We start from the raw sequence: 19118 nt of genomic DNA, 5'->3' as shown, positions 1-19118 counted from the left end.
CCCAGTGTGTAGCGAAATCCGGAAGATTAAATTACTAAGAAAAGCAATAATTTTCCGAAGCTGTGATATGGGTAATACAGAGTTGCTACTCAAATTCTAATAAAGCTCTTAATTCATATTGTGAATTATAGAACACTACTTTTTATAAAGCCATATTTTTTTAGGGAAACTTAGGAGTGACATAGAACTGATAAATGAGTAAAATTTTGCTGGAGTTTTGTATATAATCATCTCTACAACTCTGGAAATTGAGGATTAATTATGCTGTAGTCAACTTCAAATACTTTTTAATTCCAAATATCTGACTTAATGAGCCTTGCCTCTACAAACAGATGCCAAGGATGGGCAACATCAATGGATTTTCTAAAAATAATGTAAATGTCTTCTGTTTAATGTTATTTGAGTGCAATAAAATGCGGAATTCTTCTCTATATTGTCATTATTTATTGTTATTATTTTGTTATATAACGAAATCAGTTCATTTTACGCTTACTAGTATTCTAGAATGTTATAGTATCTTTGATGACTGAAATCTTGAAAGTGTACCTTCAACTCTTTCTTAACATATTTCTAATAGGTAATGTTTATTTTATTTACCATTTACTCTTATGCTACATAAGAGTAGCATACTCATCCGGGGGCAAGATTAAAATGAAATAGCCCCTACCTCCATCTGTTGTAGGGTTTTTGTTCAGCACCTAGAAGTTTTGGCAAGCCCCACTCCCTTGTACCCTTCTGACCGCCCCCCCTCCCCCGCCACCATGATCATTGTTCTGTGAGGACATGAATGAACTTCATCCTAGTTGAGAAGAGAGTCTGAGCAGGTGGTAGAGCAGAAAAGGGTACAGGAAGTTCTCTTTTGATCTTCATTCTCTGGGCACAAAAGGAGCACTAGAAAATTCCAAAAAGTGTTGTTTTCTCCCTGAGCATGCCCAGAGGAAACAGTAAAATAAAGACTTTGAACACGGGCTAAGCGGACCCACTTTTATTGACCTCATTTACTCTGCTATGTGCTTCGTGTGTGTTAGGGAGTTGAGGTTCCCTAGCAGATAGGGGTTATCCCTGCTTGTGGACAAGAATGCTGAAGGTCAGAGAGGGGAACACCTGCCAGCCGTGGTCATTCATGGTATTCTGAAGTGAGCAATGGGCAACAGGCGGAAGGTGGAAACAGCTGGAGGGCAGGCAGGTTGGAGACTAACCAGTAATAGTCCGGGTGAGGCGGTAGGACCTGACTCAGTACTGGCAGGGAGACAGAAGAAGACAGAAAGCTGTACTGGAAGGCTGGGCTGGGTGGGCTGTCAGAGGGGAAGCAGAGCCCTAGGTCTGGGTCCTGGGGAGTCACAGATGCCATTGTGATGAGCTTGGGAGGACAACTAGACCCGGATGGAAATTAGCTTTGGGATGTGCCTGGGGTCCAAGAAGAGCTGGCCAGAAAGCAGATCAGCACAGTATCTGGAACATCATAGAGTTGAGGATTTTTCAATTCATGAAAGTGATTTTCTTTAATGGTTCATGATAATTTTTGGACATTTAACATCCCATTCATTTTAGTAAGAGTTTTCTTATTCTGAAAGGGGAAAAAAGAGTTAAGTACGGTTAAAGATTGCATAATGTCTTTCTTCTTCAGTATGAGTGCTTAAACACTATGAGATACAAGTGAACTGTACTTTGATAACTTTCGGAATTGGACTGGGTCGATGGAATTGATGGGATCATCTGCATTTTGTGCTTAGAACAATGCTGGGCACACAATAAGCATCCAACAAGTCGATTTTCCTCTGGCACAGCAAGGTCCACATAAAGTGTCTCAGACACGCGTATGTGCAGAGAATAAAGTAAAGCAGAGTGACACATTACTATTAGCTATGCAGAGTAGCAGTGAGTAAGCTGGAACTCTTAGAAAACCCGTTTATCTAAGCTACATTTCCGCACTGCAAATCAGAGAGGCTAACCTGCCTGCTCTCTGTGCATTTCCCCATATCCAAATATGAGTCACAGATGTTAGCATGTTGATGTGATGTGAGGGACAGAAGGGGACACGAGCGAGAGCTTTTGCCCAGAGCTGGGGGAGTTTGGGCTGGGCCTTCTTAGGTCAAGCTCATTGCCTCATCATAGATACTCCGTTGGAAGAGCAAGAAAGGTGGTGTCCCTTGTTCCTGGGAGCACGCCTGGCCAGGGCCCTCTCACACCTATTTAAAATGTGATCAAACCACTCCTCCTTCCTTATTAACTCCCTTGGGGCAGAAGATGTGTGGAGAACCCTAAACTCTTCTTCATGACCAGTACCTGCCTGTTTTCTCTAGTCAGGTTAGGAACTTGCATTTTGTGCTTGACTTTTCAAATTACATTAGCGTGTGCCAGGTGACAGATTACTGAGGACGTGGAGGGTCACAACCTTCCTGCAGACACTGATGATAGGAAGGACTTCTCGAGGACTGAAATTGTTGATGATTTCCCTCAATCCTGTATCCTTGATGTCTGCCTGTTAAATGATACACTGCCTAACTTAAATGAGATGAGAAATTCTAGAACATTCACCGGAGATCTAGAACGTGCTTTCGTTTTTGTTTTTAAATACCCTGTGTATGTCCTGCCTCAGTGGCAGGAAGTGTGTGGCACTCAACTTTATAAAACCCACTCTTTGTGGAAGGCGAGACCTACACGTCACTACCCCTTGTTTCTCTTTCAGAGAAGGGCACTGTAGAAGATTATATGCTCTGGAGGGATGTAAACTGACCTTGATAACGTCAGACACTCTACTTTCTAAGCCTCAGCTTCCTCCCTTGCACAGAGGGAGATGAGACCTCCCTCCCTCCCGGGTGTGAGGAGACAGGAGACAGATGCCATGGGCTTAGACCGAGCCTGCCACACTGCAGCTTTGAAAGGCTGCTCCCTTCCTCTCCACTAGCGTCTCAAAAACACTTGACCTATGAAAATTCCTTCTTTGTCTGGGAGCCTGCCTCAGATTGACTTTTCACTTCTAAAAACTGATAAGTGTGATCATGAACGTATGGAGGAAACTGGGGAGCAGAAAGTCTAGTGTTCTGTGGTTGTACCCCTGATCTCACCCCAGAGCCCAGGCTACGATGGGGGAAGAACTGAGTCAGATTTTATATCAGCCTCCCAAATGCTACCCCATCCCGACTCCAACATCCATGCCGAAACACGTGTGCCGAGAAATACCCAAAGCTGGATAAGAACCTGCTGGAACTATAATCAACTGGTCTACTAGACCCCAACCTATATTAAACAGTAGGCCAGATATGAGATAATGCAGAAATGAGGTTATGAGTGCACGGTCAGATCAGGTACCATAGTTTTCCATGTAGGGGGGATGTTGTTTGACTGGCCCAGGTTCTGGGTGGGTTTGCACTCAGCCCCGTTTGTAGGACAGACCCTATGACTCTGACTCACTTAGTGAGAGGCTGACACAGGTAAGCCGTTGGCTCCTCAGCACCTGGGCTCAGTGCGAGCACCCTCAGCGGGCCACCTGTGTATATGTGAAGTCCTTAGGGAAGGGAGACTGGTGTCACCCCAGTGAGGGGGACATGCTGTATTCCTTTAAAGCACACAATTGCTATTATAAAGTACTCTTAGGGTTTTAGGAGACAATGCAGATATTGAACGAGCTTTGATGAGGGCTTCTCTCCACTTCAGTTTGCCTTTGTCCCCACAGAGGCACTTAGAATTGGCGGGGATTGGGGTGCCTGGGTGGCTCAGTCAGTTAAACGTCCGGCTTCAGCTCAGCTCATGATCTCACCGTTTGTGGGTTCAAGCCCCACATCGGGCTCTGTGCTGACAGCTTGGAGCCTGGAGCCTGCTTCGGATTCTATGTCTCCCTCTCTCTCTGCCCCTCCCCTGCTCACGCTGTGTCTCTCTCTGTCTCAAAAATAAACATTAAAAAAAAAAAAAAAAAAAAAAAAAAAGAATTGGTGGGGATGACCCACAGCCAGTTTCCTGTAGATGTGGAACACTTAGCCAGATGCCTCAGCCCTGGTTACTGCTCAGTGACTTTTTTTTAAGAGAGAGAAAATGAGTGGGGAAGGGGCAGAGAGAGGGAGACACAGGATCCGAAGCAGGCTTCACCCTGTCAGCGCAGCCTGACGCAGGGCTCGAACCAGGGCTCGAACTCATGAGCTGTGAGACTCATGCTCTGAGCCAAAGTTGGAACCTTAACCGACTGAGATGCGAGGCGCCCCACTGCCTGGTGACTTTTCTAAGTAATTCAAATGAGTCTAATCTTAATGTTTTTGTAACAAATTTCATGTGGGAAAGAATTTAGGGTTTTGGAAAGTTAAACTCTATGCCCAGAAATATTTTTCTTAAATTATATTTGTTTGAATTCATTTAAATATGGTCCTATATTTTGAGATATTGAATGGTGACATTCACAATATTCATTTTGTTTTATCTTTACTTTTCAGAAACAAATAGAAAACCAGATGATCCAGAACAAAAAGAAAAAGGTGAGATTATCAGACAAACAACCCTTCAAATATGCATAGGAAAAAAATCAGCATAGCGTTCACGAATAGCATGACTTTCTTTTTTATTACCAGTTAAAAGAAGTTGTCTCTGGGTTGATTATTCCAATGATTTTATCAAACATTTAGTAATATTTACATAAACATTAAGAGCCAAGCCTCTAAAGAGAGATTGCCTGGCTTTTAATCCTCGTTTTGCCATTCACTCTATGTGTGTCTGAGAATCCCTTGCCTGGTGTGCCTCAGTTTCCTCTTCTGTGATATGGGAATAAAACAGTACCAAGTTCAGGAAGCAGACGACTCCTGTTTCTACAATAGTAATTGGGGTGAAAATATGTGCAAAGTGCTTAAGGAAGTGTGCAACACAGGGAAAGCACTTAGGAAACGTCAAATATGATTGTTTATCTTAGCATCTGTGCCAGGAATAGAGATCCAGAGATTACTAGAACATGTTCTCTTTATTCAAGGAACTCTGAATTGTTGGAAAGACATGCAAACAAGGTTACATCCACATAGAATGAATCATGTCTGCCTTCCCAGAGTTGATTACATTGGGATTCCAGTAAGTTTAAGAATCCAGTAGAATTTTAAGTCAGCTCTTATTAGAGTGAGGAACTAAGTTAAAAAGTGGTATCGATGATCACAGAATGGTGCTTATGCTTTATTCTTCATATTCCACTTGTCTTTATTCTTTCCAGTCCTTGACATTTTTATTTTCAAATATTTAATTCAAGCCCAGTCAGTAAGAATCTCTAAATAGTAAATAAGGCTGCAAATTTTAGCTCTCATAGATCTTTTCAGTAATTTTATTTATTTAATTAGTTATTTGTTTGTTTATTTGCATCATGATACGTGCACTGTTTAATCACCCCCATCCCCTCTGGTAACCTTCATTTTGTTCTTATAGTGAAGAGTCTCTTTCTTGGTTTTTCTCTCCCCCCCCCCCCCCCCCCCACCGCCCCGCTCATTTGTTTTGTTTCTTGAGTTCCACATATGAGTGAAATTTACGGTATTTGTCTTTCTCTGGCTGACTTGTTTCACTTGGCATTATACTCTCTTGCCCCATCCCTGTTGTTGCAAAAGACAAGATTTCATTCTTTTTTATGGTTGAATGATATTCCGTTGCATTGAAGATGTGTATACCCTACCTATCCTCTTTATCCATTCACCAGTCGATGGACACTTGGGCTGCTTCCATAGTTTGGCTATTGTAAATAATGCTGCGATAAACACAGGGGTGCATGTATCCCTTTGAATTATTTTTTCTTTGTTTTTGGGGGGTAAATCGTCAGTAGTGCAATTATTGGATCATAGGGTAGTTCTGTTTGCTTTTAGTATCATTTGAATGATAAAATCTTTAATGATTAATTGGGGTGCCTGGGTGTCTCAGTTGGTTAAGTGTCCGACTTCAGCTCAGGTCACGATCTTGCGGTCCGTGAGTTCGAGCCCCGCGTCGGGCTCTGGGCTGATGGCTCAGAGCCTGGAGCCTGCTTCCCATTCTGTGTCTCCCTCTCTCTCTGCCCCTCCCCTGTTCATGCTCTGTCTCTCTCTGTCTCAAAAATAAATAAACGTTAAAAAAAAAATAAAAAAAAAAACTTTAATGATTAAGCATTAGAATTTCATAAATGCCTTTAATTTTTAGTGATGAAAGCGGTGTCTACATTTGAGAAGATATTAGAGTAGATATATTATATATACACATAACATGTTATAATACACATAATGTACGCAGTCTTAGTGTACAAATAAAACTTGTGGAATTGCTAGCCGCTGGCTGTAATTCGGTAGCCCTTAGGCTGGGAACTAGGCATTTAGTCACGTATTTTTTTTCCAGACTAGTTGTATTTAATTTTTTATCAAATTAATATGGGTAGTTTTTAACATATGACTTTTCATGAAAACAGCAGTCTTTTCCCCTACCGCTCCCTGTCCGTGAGTCCCATTGCTGACTTTCTTTTAGCCGTTTCTGCTGGTACTTACCTATGCATTTCTAAATAACTTGCTAATTCTGCACGTTTCTCGTCAGTATCAGAAACTGTTAGTTGGTTTTTATACGTAGGTGACTGGCATTTAGCTCAGTCATGGCGCAAGTTCTCCACGCTGCCTTCCTAATCTTCCAGGATGCCATGACATCCTCCGATCGTAAGTAAGGAGCCCTCTTATCCTCGGTTTTGTTTTCTGCGATTTCAGTTACCCGTGGTCAGATGTGGTCAGGAAGCAGAACCCTCTTTCTGACGTGTTGTCAGAAATGCCCACATCCTTCACCTCACTTCATCTCATCATGTAGGCGTTATCATAAGAACGATGAGTCCAGGACTGTACGGTATTTTGAGAGAGAGAGAGACCACATTCATATGACATTTCTTACAGTATATTGCTGTATTTGTCCTATTTTATTATTAGTATTGTTGTTAATCTCCTACAGTGCCTGATCTGTAAACTAAACTTTATCATGGGTGTATATGCATCAGAAAAAACTTGGTCTGTATAGGGTTCAGTACTGTCTGTGGTTTCCAGCATCCACTAGGAATCTTGGAGTGGATCCCCCACAGACAAGGGGGGATGACTGTACTGAGGAGAAAAAAAGAAAGCAAGGAGGAGGATGTCACCGGGTCTTGGGTAGATCCTCGATTCCAGAATCCTGCTCTCACTTGGTTTGCTGATGCCACATCCTCTTGGTTTTTCTCCGACTGTCTGCTGTCTGCTTGTTCTCAGCCTCTTCAGATGGCCGCTCGTCTCCCTGACCCTCCGGCACCCCAGTGCCCGGGACTCGGTCCTCAGAGCATTGCTCTCTCTGCACGCTCTCCCGACCCCCCTTACTTTCCCTACCCTGTTTCCTTGCTTTGGTTTCTCCATACCGCTTACTACCATGTGATTATATTTGATAGTTTGTCTCATTCTTTCGTGTTTGTTCGAACCTCCCCCTGGAATTAAATTTTCATGGAGACGCATTTTTGTCTGTTTTGCTCACCGCTGCATTTCTTGTGCCTGGCACATAGTAGGCGTTCAGTCAGTATTTGAATGAATTTCTATTATGTTTTAATTCCTAAGGATTAATATCAACAGACATGATAGGCTCTTTAAAACCCAAGCTCTGGAGTAAGAAGCACACCCAGCTAGAACTCCTAGGATGGAGATCTATGGGGAACCCAGACCTGAATCAGCGACACTGGGGTAAGGAGACTGCTGTTGTCATCCCTCAAGATGCTGGGACGACTACGTGATCTCCTCTGTGACCTCGTATGTCTGAGCTCAGTGGATGTGTCCTCGTACCCCTGCTGTTCGGAGCGCAGAACTGACTGGCATTAAAGTGTTACATACACTTACAGTTTCTGCATCCAGAAATAAGCATAGTGTTTCTCGTGCCTCACAGGCCCTACTTCAAAACAGGAAGTTAAAATGAAATTAGTATTTGTAAATGATAAATGCAGTCTGCTACACTACTGCCATCCAAATATCTGGACTTCGGATCGCTTTTGATTAGCAGTTCAGTTCGTTGATGCGGGTCAGTCATATCGGTGTGCCAAGTTTTTAAATTTTGTTCAAGCAGTGCTTTTCAAAGATCCATATGTACTGTCATAATCAGTTACAAAAGCAGAAGTATTTTTAGCTCCCAAAGTAAGACACATATAGTGAAAGAATAAAGGGTGTTTTTTTTTTTTTTTTTGGTTTTTGGTTTTTTTTGATTGAATAAATTTAGCTGTGCAAAAAAACTCACAAAATGATCCACATCATTTTGGCCTTGGACCTTGCTCTCACTTGGTTGCTTGGCCTTGGACCAATGAACACTTCCTGTCCCGCCTCTGCACCAAGGCTGTTCTTTGGGACCAAGTTAGCCAGCGTCTCGCTCTGTGATCCCAGATACCAGCCCCAAGTATAACAGAGAAGGGATATAAAACAGATCCTCTTTGGCCTTTATTCTTGTTTTCCTGCCCTATGTTGATTAGGGAAAGAAACAATTTTAAGGAAAATCCTCGTTTTTTTTAACAGCCCCCCATTTTTACCCTCCTCCTGTGTCTTCAGCATTTGAGTTAGATTCAGACCTTCCCTACAGATCACCACATTCCCATTACAATTAAATACAGTTACATCTAGTTTTTACAACCTCAAGTTGCCGTGGCTTGAACAAGGTAAGAGTTTATTTCTTATCCACATAAATAAACTAGGGCCTCTTTAGTGGCTCCTTAGGGACCTAGCTCCTCTCTTGCCATTCTGCCATCTTTAGTCCATAACCTTATGTTCCAAAAGGGCCATTCAAGCCCAAGCCCTTATCACCACATCGAGATAACAGGAAGGAAGTGGGGAGAGTAGGAGGGTAGTTCTTGGGAGAACTGCCTTTAACTGATAGCATGTTGGTGCAGCTAAAAATTCAGGGTTCTAGTTCTACAGAAGAAAGGAACATCGAATATTGAGAGGAAGTGGCAATTCGCAGTCTTGGGCATGCGGCATTTTACTGTTTTGTCACCAAAGTATGCCCTGCCACCAGATTTTATGAAAATGGCTACTGCTTTGTGCTCAAAAGTCAATAAGTCACCGGAGTATTAAAAAAACCATCAATTTCTCATCATTCACGAAAACCTACACTGGTTTATTTATCCACTTAAATATTTGCATGCCTACCGCATGCCAGATAAGTGGATGCAGGTGAGAATAAGACAAAATCCCTGCTTTCATAGAGCCTATATCCCAGTAAGGATTCCAGCAACACATACACAAACTAAAATAGAGATCGTGCTCTAAAGGAAACCAAACAGGAGAGTGTGCTGGAGGGAAATGGGAAGGGGAGAAGGTCTCTGAGGGGGTTAGCCATGTAATCAAGGCAGCTGTGCGAATGCTGAGCCAGGAGCACACTGAACAGAGGAAGAGTCTGTGCAAAGGTCCTGTGGCGGGAAAGCCAAGCCTGTGAAGCTAGAGCACCCTGACCAAGCTGAGAGTATATGCCATGCGGTCAGAGAGAAAATCAGAGGCAACGCCATGGCAGGGGGGGCTGACATTTTCCTTCAGGTAGTAGGATGGCATACCCAGGCCCTGTGCGTGTCTGCAAATCAGAGCCTTTGCCATTCACACGTTGACTTGTGTGTTCTTGGGAGGTCTGCCCCAGTGCTTCTGACAAAGGTAGAGACGGAGAGGGTAGGTCGTGGGTGTTGTTTCTGCTGCTCACAGCATGACTGGAAGCCGTGTTGCTGCTCTGTCTGAAGAGGCTCCGTTTCTTCCTCAGGGGGCCTTGCCTCCCTCTGCACTGCCGCCATGCTCTGTACAGCCTTGCCCTCCAGGCTGCTTCTGATGCGAAGGGGACTTTCCCAGTGTGGTGGGTGCTGGCCTCTCTTGGCTGCTTCTTCAGGGAATCCCTGGAGAGAAGCCACGGAACAGCTTCACTTGACTGATTCATCGCCTTGCATTGTGTAAAACTGGCAGTTACTATCCGTTCCAACCGAAAGATGTTTGTAGCGAACGGTATTGTACTGAGTGCGAAATGCTGGAATAGTGGAATAGTCTTAGAGTTTAAAAATAGGGTGATCAGGGGGCGCCTGGGTGGCTCAGTCGGTTAAGCGTCCGACTTCGGCTCAGATCGTGATCTCGCGGTCTGTGAGTTCGAGCCCCGCGTCAGGCTCTGTGCTGACAGCTCAGAGCCTGGAGCCTGTTTCCGATTCTGTGTCTCCCTCTCTCTCTGCCCCTCCCCTGTTCATGCTCTGTCTCTCTCTGTCTCAAAAATAAATAAACGTTAAAAAAAATTAAAAAAAAAATAGGGTGATCAGTATTACCCTGGATTCATGGAAAATCCATTGGAATTCATTGTCCACTTTGGGATTCTATCCTTTTCTTTTTTTTTTTTTCTTTTAACTCAGATTCATATGGTGCTGTTAACTGTAGGGACGAGAGAAGGGGAAAGAATCCACCTGTGGAACATGTAGTGAAAAAGTGGAATGTGTTTTAATAGACCTTAGTTTCAAAATAATAGAACTGGAGTTTTGTTTTCTTTTTAGTGGCTATTACGAATTTATCTCAAGATGAATTATTAGGTTGCCTGATTTTCTACTTATGTTATCGCTCCTCAAGTGCATTGAGGGACTTCTGGTAAGAATGGAAGATTTTGCTTTTACTTAGAATTAATAATTCTAGAGGCGCCTGGGTGGCTCAGTCAGTTGAACATCTGACTTCAGCTCAGGTCATGATCTTGTGGTTCGAGTGTTTGAGCCCCACCTTGGGGCTCTGCACGGACTTTGTAGAGTCAGCTTAGGATTTTCTCTCCCCGCCCCCTCTCTGCCCTTTCCCAACTCGTGCTCTCTCTCTCTCTCTCTCTCTCTCTCTCTCTCTCAAAATAAGTAAAAATAAAACTTACAAAAAAAAGAATTAATAATTCTACATCCCTTCCTTTTAGAGAGTCATATTAAGTTTATTTTGATGGAGTCATGGGTTTGAAATAAGGCTTATTCCAAAATAGGCCCTATTTGGAGGTGCCAGATTCTTAAACTGAATCAGATTACTTGTGTCCATTTTAGATAAAGTTGCTGTATCAGTTCCTCCCCACTGGATGTCATCTTTTCCCACTTATTCTGTATTCCACAACCGCAAAATGCATGAACTACAAAGTAATGCAGTGCTAAAATGGCTTACTAGATGTCACATTCAAACACTAACTTTTATTCATCCATTTATTCAGTACATGGCTGTGTACCTACTATGTGCCAGGCCCTATTTTAGGCACTGGGGCTAACACCATAAAAACAAAGTCCCAGTTCTCATGGTACTTATAATGTGTATGTGTGTGGAGGGGGAAGGTTAGATATGTAATTTTTAAAAATCAGAATATAATAGTGATAAGTATGAAAAGGAATATAAAATGGGAAGAAAACTACAGAGCCTGACAGTGAGCAGGGGTATTGCTCCGTAGAGAGTCCTGTGGGACAGTGACATTTGAAGATGCAAGGGAATAAGCTGTGGAAGCATCTGGGAGAAGGAAGTCCAGGGATGGAAGGGCATATCCATAGCCCCCGAGGGAGGGTGCTTAGCATGTGGATCAGAGAGGAGGCCAGTGTGGCGGCTGGGGAATGTGGGAGGGGGAGGGGGAGGAGCGGGTGAGCTCCGAGGGCTCGCAGGGTCCAAATCACACAGGGCTATGAAGGCCACCAGCCAGAAGGATTTTGTGTATTACCTCGAGCGAGGTGGGAAGCCCCTGGGAGATTTTGAACAGAAGGTTGGCACGTTACAAAAGGCTCATTCTAGCTCTGGGGATGCAAGATTGGAAGCAGGGAGACCACTTAGGCGACTCCTAGAGGTAGTGATGGTCGGGATTAGGATGTGGGGTAGTGGAGGTGAGTGGCATTTGGGTTCTCCGTGTATTTGAAGATAAAGTCACTAGAATTTGCGAATGGATAGGATATGAAGTATGAAAGAAAGACAGGAGCCAAAAATGACTTGAAGCTCCTGAAAAAATGTGGGCTTTAACAGTTCATTGAACAGAAAAGTATGCAACAGGTGGCTGATTTAACATCTATCAAGTGTTAGTTTTTTTTTTTTTTTTTTTTTAACATTTATTTATTTTTGAGACAGAGAGAGACAGAGCATGAACAGGGGAGGGGCAGAGAGAGAGGGAGACACAGAATCTGAAACAGGCTCCAGGCTCTGAGCTGTCAGCACAGAGCCCGACGCAGGGCTCGAACTCACGGACCGTGAGATCATGACCTGAGCCGAAGTCGGACGCTTAACCGACCGAGCCACCCAGGCGTCCCTATCAAGTGTTAGTTTTTAGTTGAGGATTTGTGAGTCTTTTAAAGGAATTTGAAAAAAAACTAACAAAATACCCATGCCTGCAAAAAGGAAATGTGTTTTTTTCTGTGTGTGTGTGTGTGTGTGTGTGTGTGTGTGTGTGTGTGTTAAAATTGCATTTGAATCGAGGACTTTTCCTGAAATTTTTCTTTGATTTAGACTAATATTTAATATCTCATTTTATCGTTCATTACAATTAAGGATATGCGTAAACAGTAGATTCTGTGACTGTCTTTTAGGCATTTAAAGGTGTCTTGCTTACCGTTTGCATTCTTTTGAAAAGTAATAATCAGTGCCCTAATAAAACGCCAGATGGCACTAGAAAACAAGTCACCTTTACACTAACAGAAATCACAGTTTGCAGCTTCAAAGGCTGAGAAGGTTATAATATAGCCAGTAAATCAGCTTGCTGAAACCAGTGCCTTGTATAAATACTTCTGGGTTTTCTGTGATCGTAAGGAAAACACGGAACCAACGTGAGCAAATAGTCAAGGCTCATTAGGAAGTTTTCTCATTATTAAAAAATACATCTGTCAGTGAAGTTTTTCCTGGGACTCTTAGAACTGCATGTAACATATCTGATCAAAGTCGTTCATCATCGTCTTGAGGATGAAAACTAAACTTACTGGTATAGCACCTAAGCTTCTCGGGATCTGGCTCCTGTTTATGGCTTTCCCCTGTTCAAAATGTTCTTTCCTGCCTCTCCTCTTCACGTTCACCTGACAAGCTCCTGCTCCTTGGAAATGAGCTTAAAGTTTCCCTCTGCTAGGAATCCTCCCCCAAGTGCACCCCTGCCTCTCACTCCAGACCAGAAGATGTGCTTTTCCTTTCTACTCCCAAGACACCCTGTGCTTGTAGATTTTTAGCATGTGTTGTGAGTTTTTCCCTTAATTTTTAGACAGAAGGCATCTTTTTAAAATTTAATTTATTTTTTTAATTTACATCCAAGTTAGTTAGCATATAGTGCAACAATGATTTCAGGAGTAGATTCCTTAAGCCCCTTACCCATTTAGCCCATCCCCCCTCCCACAACCCCTCCAGTAACCTTCTGTTTGTTCTCCATATTTAAGAGTCTCTTGTGTTTTGTCCCCCTCCCTGTTTTTATATTATTTTTGCTTCCTTTCCCTTATGTTCATCTGTTTTGTATCTTAAAGTCTTCATACGAGTGAAGTCATATGATATTTGTCTTTCCCTAATTTCACTTAGCATAATACCCTCTAGTTCCATCCACATACTTGCAAATGGCAAGATTTCATTCTTTTTGATTGCCGAGTAATACTCCATTGTGTATATATACCACAGTTTCTTTATCCATTCATCTATCGATGGACATTTGGGCTCTTTCCATACTTTGGCTATCGTTGATAGTGCTGCTATAAACATGGGGGTGCCTGTGTCCCTTCGAAACAGCACACCTGGATCCCATGGATAAATGCCTAGTAGTGCAATTGCTGGGTCGTAGGGTAGTTCTATTTTTAGTTTTTTGAGGAACCTCCATACTGTTTTCTAGAGGGGCTGCACCAGCTTGCATTCCCACCAACAATGTAAAAGAGATCCTCTTTCTCCACATCCTCCCCAACATCTGTTGTTGCCTGAGTTGTTAATGTTAGCCCTTCTGACAGGTGTGAGGTGGTATCTCATTGTGGGTTTTGATTTGTATTTCCCTGATGATGAGTGATGTTGAGCATTTTTTCATGTGTCAGTTGGCCATCTGGATGCCTTCTTTGGAGAAGTGTCTCCTCATGTCCTTTGCCCATTTCTTCACTGGATTATTTGTTTTTTAGATGTTAAGTTTGATAAATTCTTTATAGATTTTGGATACTAACCCTGTATCTGATATGTCATTTGCAAATATCTTCTCCCATTCTGTCGGTTGCCTTTTAGTTTTGCTGATTGTTTCCTTTGCTGTGCAGAAGCTTTTTATTTTGGTAAGGTCCCAATAGTTCATTTTTGCTTTTGTTTCCCCTTGTCTCTGGAGATGTGTTGAGTATAGACAGAAGGATCTTAAAGGTAGGAACCGTGACACCCTCCCCCACCTTGTATTAGTCAAGGTTCTCTAGAGAAACAGAACTAATACAATAGGGGTGTGTGTGTGTGTGTGTGTGTGTGTGTGTATGTGTGTATGTTTACAGAGAGATAGAGACAGAGACACAGAGATTTATTTTAAGGAATGGACTCGCATGATTGTAGAGACTAGCCAGTCCAAAATCTGCGGTGTAAGTAGGCAAACTGGAAACCCAAGGGAGAGTTGATATTATAGCTCGAGGCCAAAGGCAGTCTGAAGGCAGAGTTTCCTCCTCCTTGGTGGGGGGTTGGGGGGGTCAGTGTCAGTCTTTTTCTTTAGGCCTTCAGCTGATTGGATGAGTCCCACTTACATTATGGCGGATAATCCACTCTACTCCCAGCTGACTGATTTAAATGTTAATGTCCTCTAAAAAATATCTTCACAGCAATATGCAGACACGTTTGACCAAATATATGGGTGCCATGGCTTAGTCAAGTTGACGCATAAAATTAAACCATCACGTCCCTCTAATAGCACTGAACCATAATATCATAGGAGTTGAATAGATAGTTTTGGTATGAAAAGTGTGGCTTAATCCCTTTCCCTTTAATTTACCTCTTCATCTGATGGTGATATTATGAGATGCAAATAGCCCAAGTGATGGGCAATAAGAGTTTATAAACAGAAGTATCAATATATGAATTAACCTTAACTGTCTATAATGTACTATATTTCATGTTGTTTTCACATAGGTTCTCATTTAATTCTTACCAAAATTTCTTATTATGAGTTAAGTGTTTTTCAGCCATATTCAGCCTTATTTATTTATTTATTTATTTATTTATTTATTTATTTATTTTTTCTTTTCCTCTCCACTACATGTAGTATTCCAGTTACTTGTTGGACTGCATGATAATATCCAGGTTTCTGAAACTTTTGTTTTTGTTATCATTTTCCCCTCTTGCATTGGATAATTTCTGTTGTTCTGTCTTTAAGGTCAGTGAGTCTTTCTTCTTCTATTTCAAATCTGCTCTTCAGCCCATGTAGTAAAATTTTCATTCTAGCTACTTTTCTTTTCAACTCTAGATCTCTGCTGCTTTTTTATAGTTTCCATTTCACTATTGAGATTCCATATCTGTTCATTCATTAATACCATGCTTTTCTTTAAGTGTTTATACTTATTAATAATCAGCGATCTGAAATGTTTTTCCACTAAACCCAGTATCTGGGCACACTTGGAGATAGTTGCTACTGACTACTTTTTCCCCCTAAGTGTGGATCAGGAGCGTCCTGTTTCTTTGCATGTCTAGTAAATTGTGGGCAAAAGCTGGACTGTGTATATAATCTGTTACAGCAACTCTGGAACTTTTCTCCCCCTCTAATGATTGTTGCTACCTAGTAGACAGTTAACTTGCCTGGACTCAAACTGAAAAATCCATCTCCCCTGCAGAAAGTGACTGCTTTCCCTGTTCAATTTGTCGTCGTCGTCGTCATCATCGTTGTTTGGCTCCCAGCTGCTATTTTTTAAGTTCAGCTCTCTGGAGAGTAGAAATGGAGGTACTCTGGGCCTGTGTAGTTTAGATGTGGGCAGAATTCATACTCAGATTTGGGGGCTTCTTTCTGATATTCACCATCTTAATTTCCAGTTGCTTTGCCAGCCTGAGGTTCTGCTATCTTATACCTCAAGCTGTTAGGACTTCTAATCTCTGCTACCCCAACTGAGTGTGTATTGAGAAATGTACTCGGGCAAAACACAACACACTTGCACATGTCACCAGAGTAGTTTTGTCTTTCAAAGGTAGATTTCTGTAGTAGTTAACATCCAGGAGGGCGCCCAGTGATTCTTGCCTCCTGGTATTTGTGCTTCTGTGGGGTCCTCTTTCCATTGAATAGGGCTGACCTATGTGACTAATAGGGCAATGCAGAATTGACTGAGGGTGAATCCCAAGTCTAGGTCAGTGTATACTCTACCTCACTCTCCTTTGGATCACTTGCTTGCTCTGGAGGAAACTGGCTGCCTTGCCATGAGAATACATAAGCAGCACTTTGAATAGGTCTAGATAGCAAAATAGGTCTTCTTCTTGTGGAAGAAACGAAATGTTTATGGTTGCTGTAAGCTGCTATGTTTGGGGGTAATTGTTTTTGCAGCTACATATGCTCTTTGATGATACGGGAAGGATGCAGTCCATCCTCATTGAGATTCTGCCTGATTTTTCACCAGCCTCCCAGGGGCTGTCCGTGAAGATAGAAAGTTATCAGTCAGCCAGGATCTGTGCAGAGTGTATTCTCAAACTTTGGATCTCAGCCCTTCTGTGGTTCTCTTGCATCTAAAATTTCTCTTTAAAATTTTTATCAGCTCTGCTCTCTGCATGCTGTCACCTGCCCCCTTCAGCAGGGAAGGACACAGTTCCACTGCCTGACTTGGGGTGTTTGGGGAGCAAGTACCCTCACACCTGAAAAGATCAACAATTTACCATTCTTATCCAACATAGAAACTGTCAAGAATAAATTCTTTTGTTTATAAGTTTCTACCTATCTTTGGTCATTTTCCAGTGCCTTCCAATAGCTGCTTTAATGTTTCAGTGACATTTCATTGATTTAATTTATTTAAATCCGTGATAACTCATTGATATAATGAAATATGAATATTAACATTCTTTGAATGCTAGAGAAGCTGAACATCTTAAATGCGTCCATTCTGCAAACTGCCTATTCACATATTTTTTTTCTCGTTGGTTTTTAGGATTTCATTAATAATTGATATTAAACCCTTGTTGGTTTTTGTATTGCAAAAATACTTTCGCAGTTGGTGCTTTATCAGTTTCGTGTACGGTGCTTTACAGATACATAATTGTTGAAATACGTTAGTGTGTGAATGGATGCATGAGAATGTTGTTCTCTCACCTGCTGTAGTACTTTGTTCCAGCAGTATCTCCTTGCTTTCATATACTTTTCTGTTGTAATAAAATATGTACCAAAACATTGGACAGCCTTGATTCAGATGGCTTTGGCTTGGGAGCATTGTTCTTCCCTCAAATAATTCATTCATTTGTCTTCTTGGGATACGAATGGTAGTACCTGTCTGGGAAGACAGCCGTCATCAAGCTTCAGTGGCTTTGGTCTCTGAGAACCCTTCACATGGGCTTGACCAAGTCATCACTACCTTGAACTTAATTATTGCATGATTTCTACAGGTAGGTCTTCTGTCTTTTAAGTTTATTTATTTATTTTGAGAGGGAGAGAAAGAGCACGAGTGGGGGAGGGGCAGAGAGAGAGAGAGGGGACAGAGAATCCCAAGCAGGCTTCGCGCTGGCAGTGCAGAGCCCCATGTGGGGCTTAAACTCACGAACCATGAGATCATGACCTGAGCCGAGATCGAGAGTTGGACGCTTAACTGGGTGAGCCACCCAGGTACCCTAGGTCTTCTGTCTTTCAGCTGCTTTTTGGAGGTGCTTTGGTTCATTGTCTTTAGCAGAACCTAACACGCTATCTGTTCTTATTGTTAGTACCAACAGCCCACCTAGGTGTAGCGCCGACTGGTGGTTCCATTCAGGCCATACCATGACGCCTTAGCAATCTTCCCGTATCATCCAAGAGCAGTGTAGCAATAGCACACTTAAACCAACTCCAGGAAATGCTCGGGGAGAAGTCTCCCTCCCACCCTTGCAGCTGTGAGAAGGGGTTGTGAGGGAACCTGCTGTTAAAGATTTATTATAATCATTACATTCAACAGCTACTGTAGTTTTAGTGGTTCCTAAAATACACCAGCAGTTATTGTCTGATTACTTCCACAGATAAGTTAATTATAGGAGATTTCTGACTCTTCTACAAGTCTGATTTAGAGAGAAGTTTAATTACAGCAATTTTGGTGATTTAAATGAGCTCAGCATATATTACCAGTCTCAGCAAGTGCAGTAGAGATTTTAGCTGTGTTGAAATACACATTTGCTTTGTTTTTATTTTTCATTTCATGATTTCAGCCAAACTGTGGTACCAGGGATAATTCAGGGCACCTGTTTGCACCAGAATGAATCTTCAGTCAGATGCACCCGCAGGACAATAATAGCAAATTCTTCGTTATCTGTAAAATCCCATTCTCGTGCTTTCCGTTGAGCACTCAACAGCTTACAGAGCTGATTTCTGCCGCGGTTGTGACAACATGAGCAGGGGAGCACAATAGGTTTATCAAGGAAAAAACCCGGATATTAGTGTGTTTGAAAATTATCATCTGGGTCTAAATTTTCTTTTGACTGATGGGAAGTATGACCCTGTCTTCAAATCAGAGTGATCTACTTTATTGTGTATTAACACATGGTCTATTCGTACGCCGAAGCAAATTAAAGATGAACATATTAGCCACATATGCTCAGGCTAGCTTAAAATTAAGCCTTCAAGAACTGTCATAAAAAGACAGTGCTGTCATAAAAAGACAGTGCTGTCATAAAAAGTGCCGTCAGTAGTCAGATACATTCATTTACTTAAACAAGGCTTCAAATTGGAGAGCGCATTAGTTTGGAAAATGCATTACGGATAATTACCTCAGTCTGATTACAGAGCTCTTCTCCACAGCATTTTTTTATTCTTCTGATGTAATGGTTGATTGTACCGGCATTTACAGCAGTAATTCTTGCCGTATGTTTATATGTTTTTCATTTCAAAATCAAATATGTGTTGACAGTAGAAAGTATTAATAATAGTGAAGATAAATCAGATCCTCTCTGTTTCAGTTCAGGCGATTTTATTACATTCTGCCCAGGAAGCCAGACTCCTTACTTATTCCTAACACCTTAGCCCGGCAGTCATGTTTTTTTCCTGTGCCAGAATGCTTCTTCTTCCCACTCGTCGTCTACTTAGGTCCTAAG

The 19118-nt window shown here is 42.1% G+C and overlaps 1 protein-coding gene across 1 annotated transcript in view; it reads left to right on the top strand.

Moving 5' to 3' along the window:
* ASPH (aspartate beta-hydroxylase) overlaps positions 1-19118 on the top strand; it is a 225241-nt gene that overhangs the window by 104221 nt on the left and 101902 nt on the right. Inside the window, exon 14 of the mRNA XM_042924217.1 lies at positions 4425-4466. Within this exon, the coding sequence (XP_042780151.1) occupies positions 4425-4466 (42 nt within the window). The remainder of the gene's footprint in view (positions 1-4424; positions 4467-19118) is intronic.

This window comes from Panthera leo, chromosome F2 (genome assembly GCF_018350215.1).
Source record: "Panthera leo isolate Ple1 chromosome F2, P.leo_Ple1_pat1.1, whole genome shotgun sequence".
Taxonomy (NCBI): domain Eukaryota; kingdom Metazoa; phylum Chordata; class Mammalia; order Carnivora; family Felidae; genus Panthera; species Panthera leo.
Note: the sequence above shows the minus strand (reverse complement) of the source record. Positions and strands in the feature narration are given on the sequence as shown.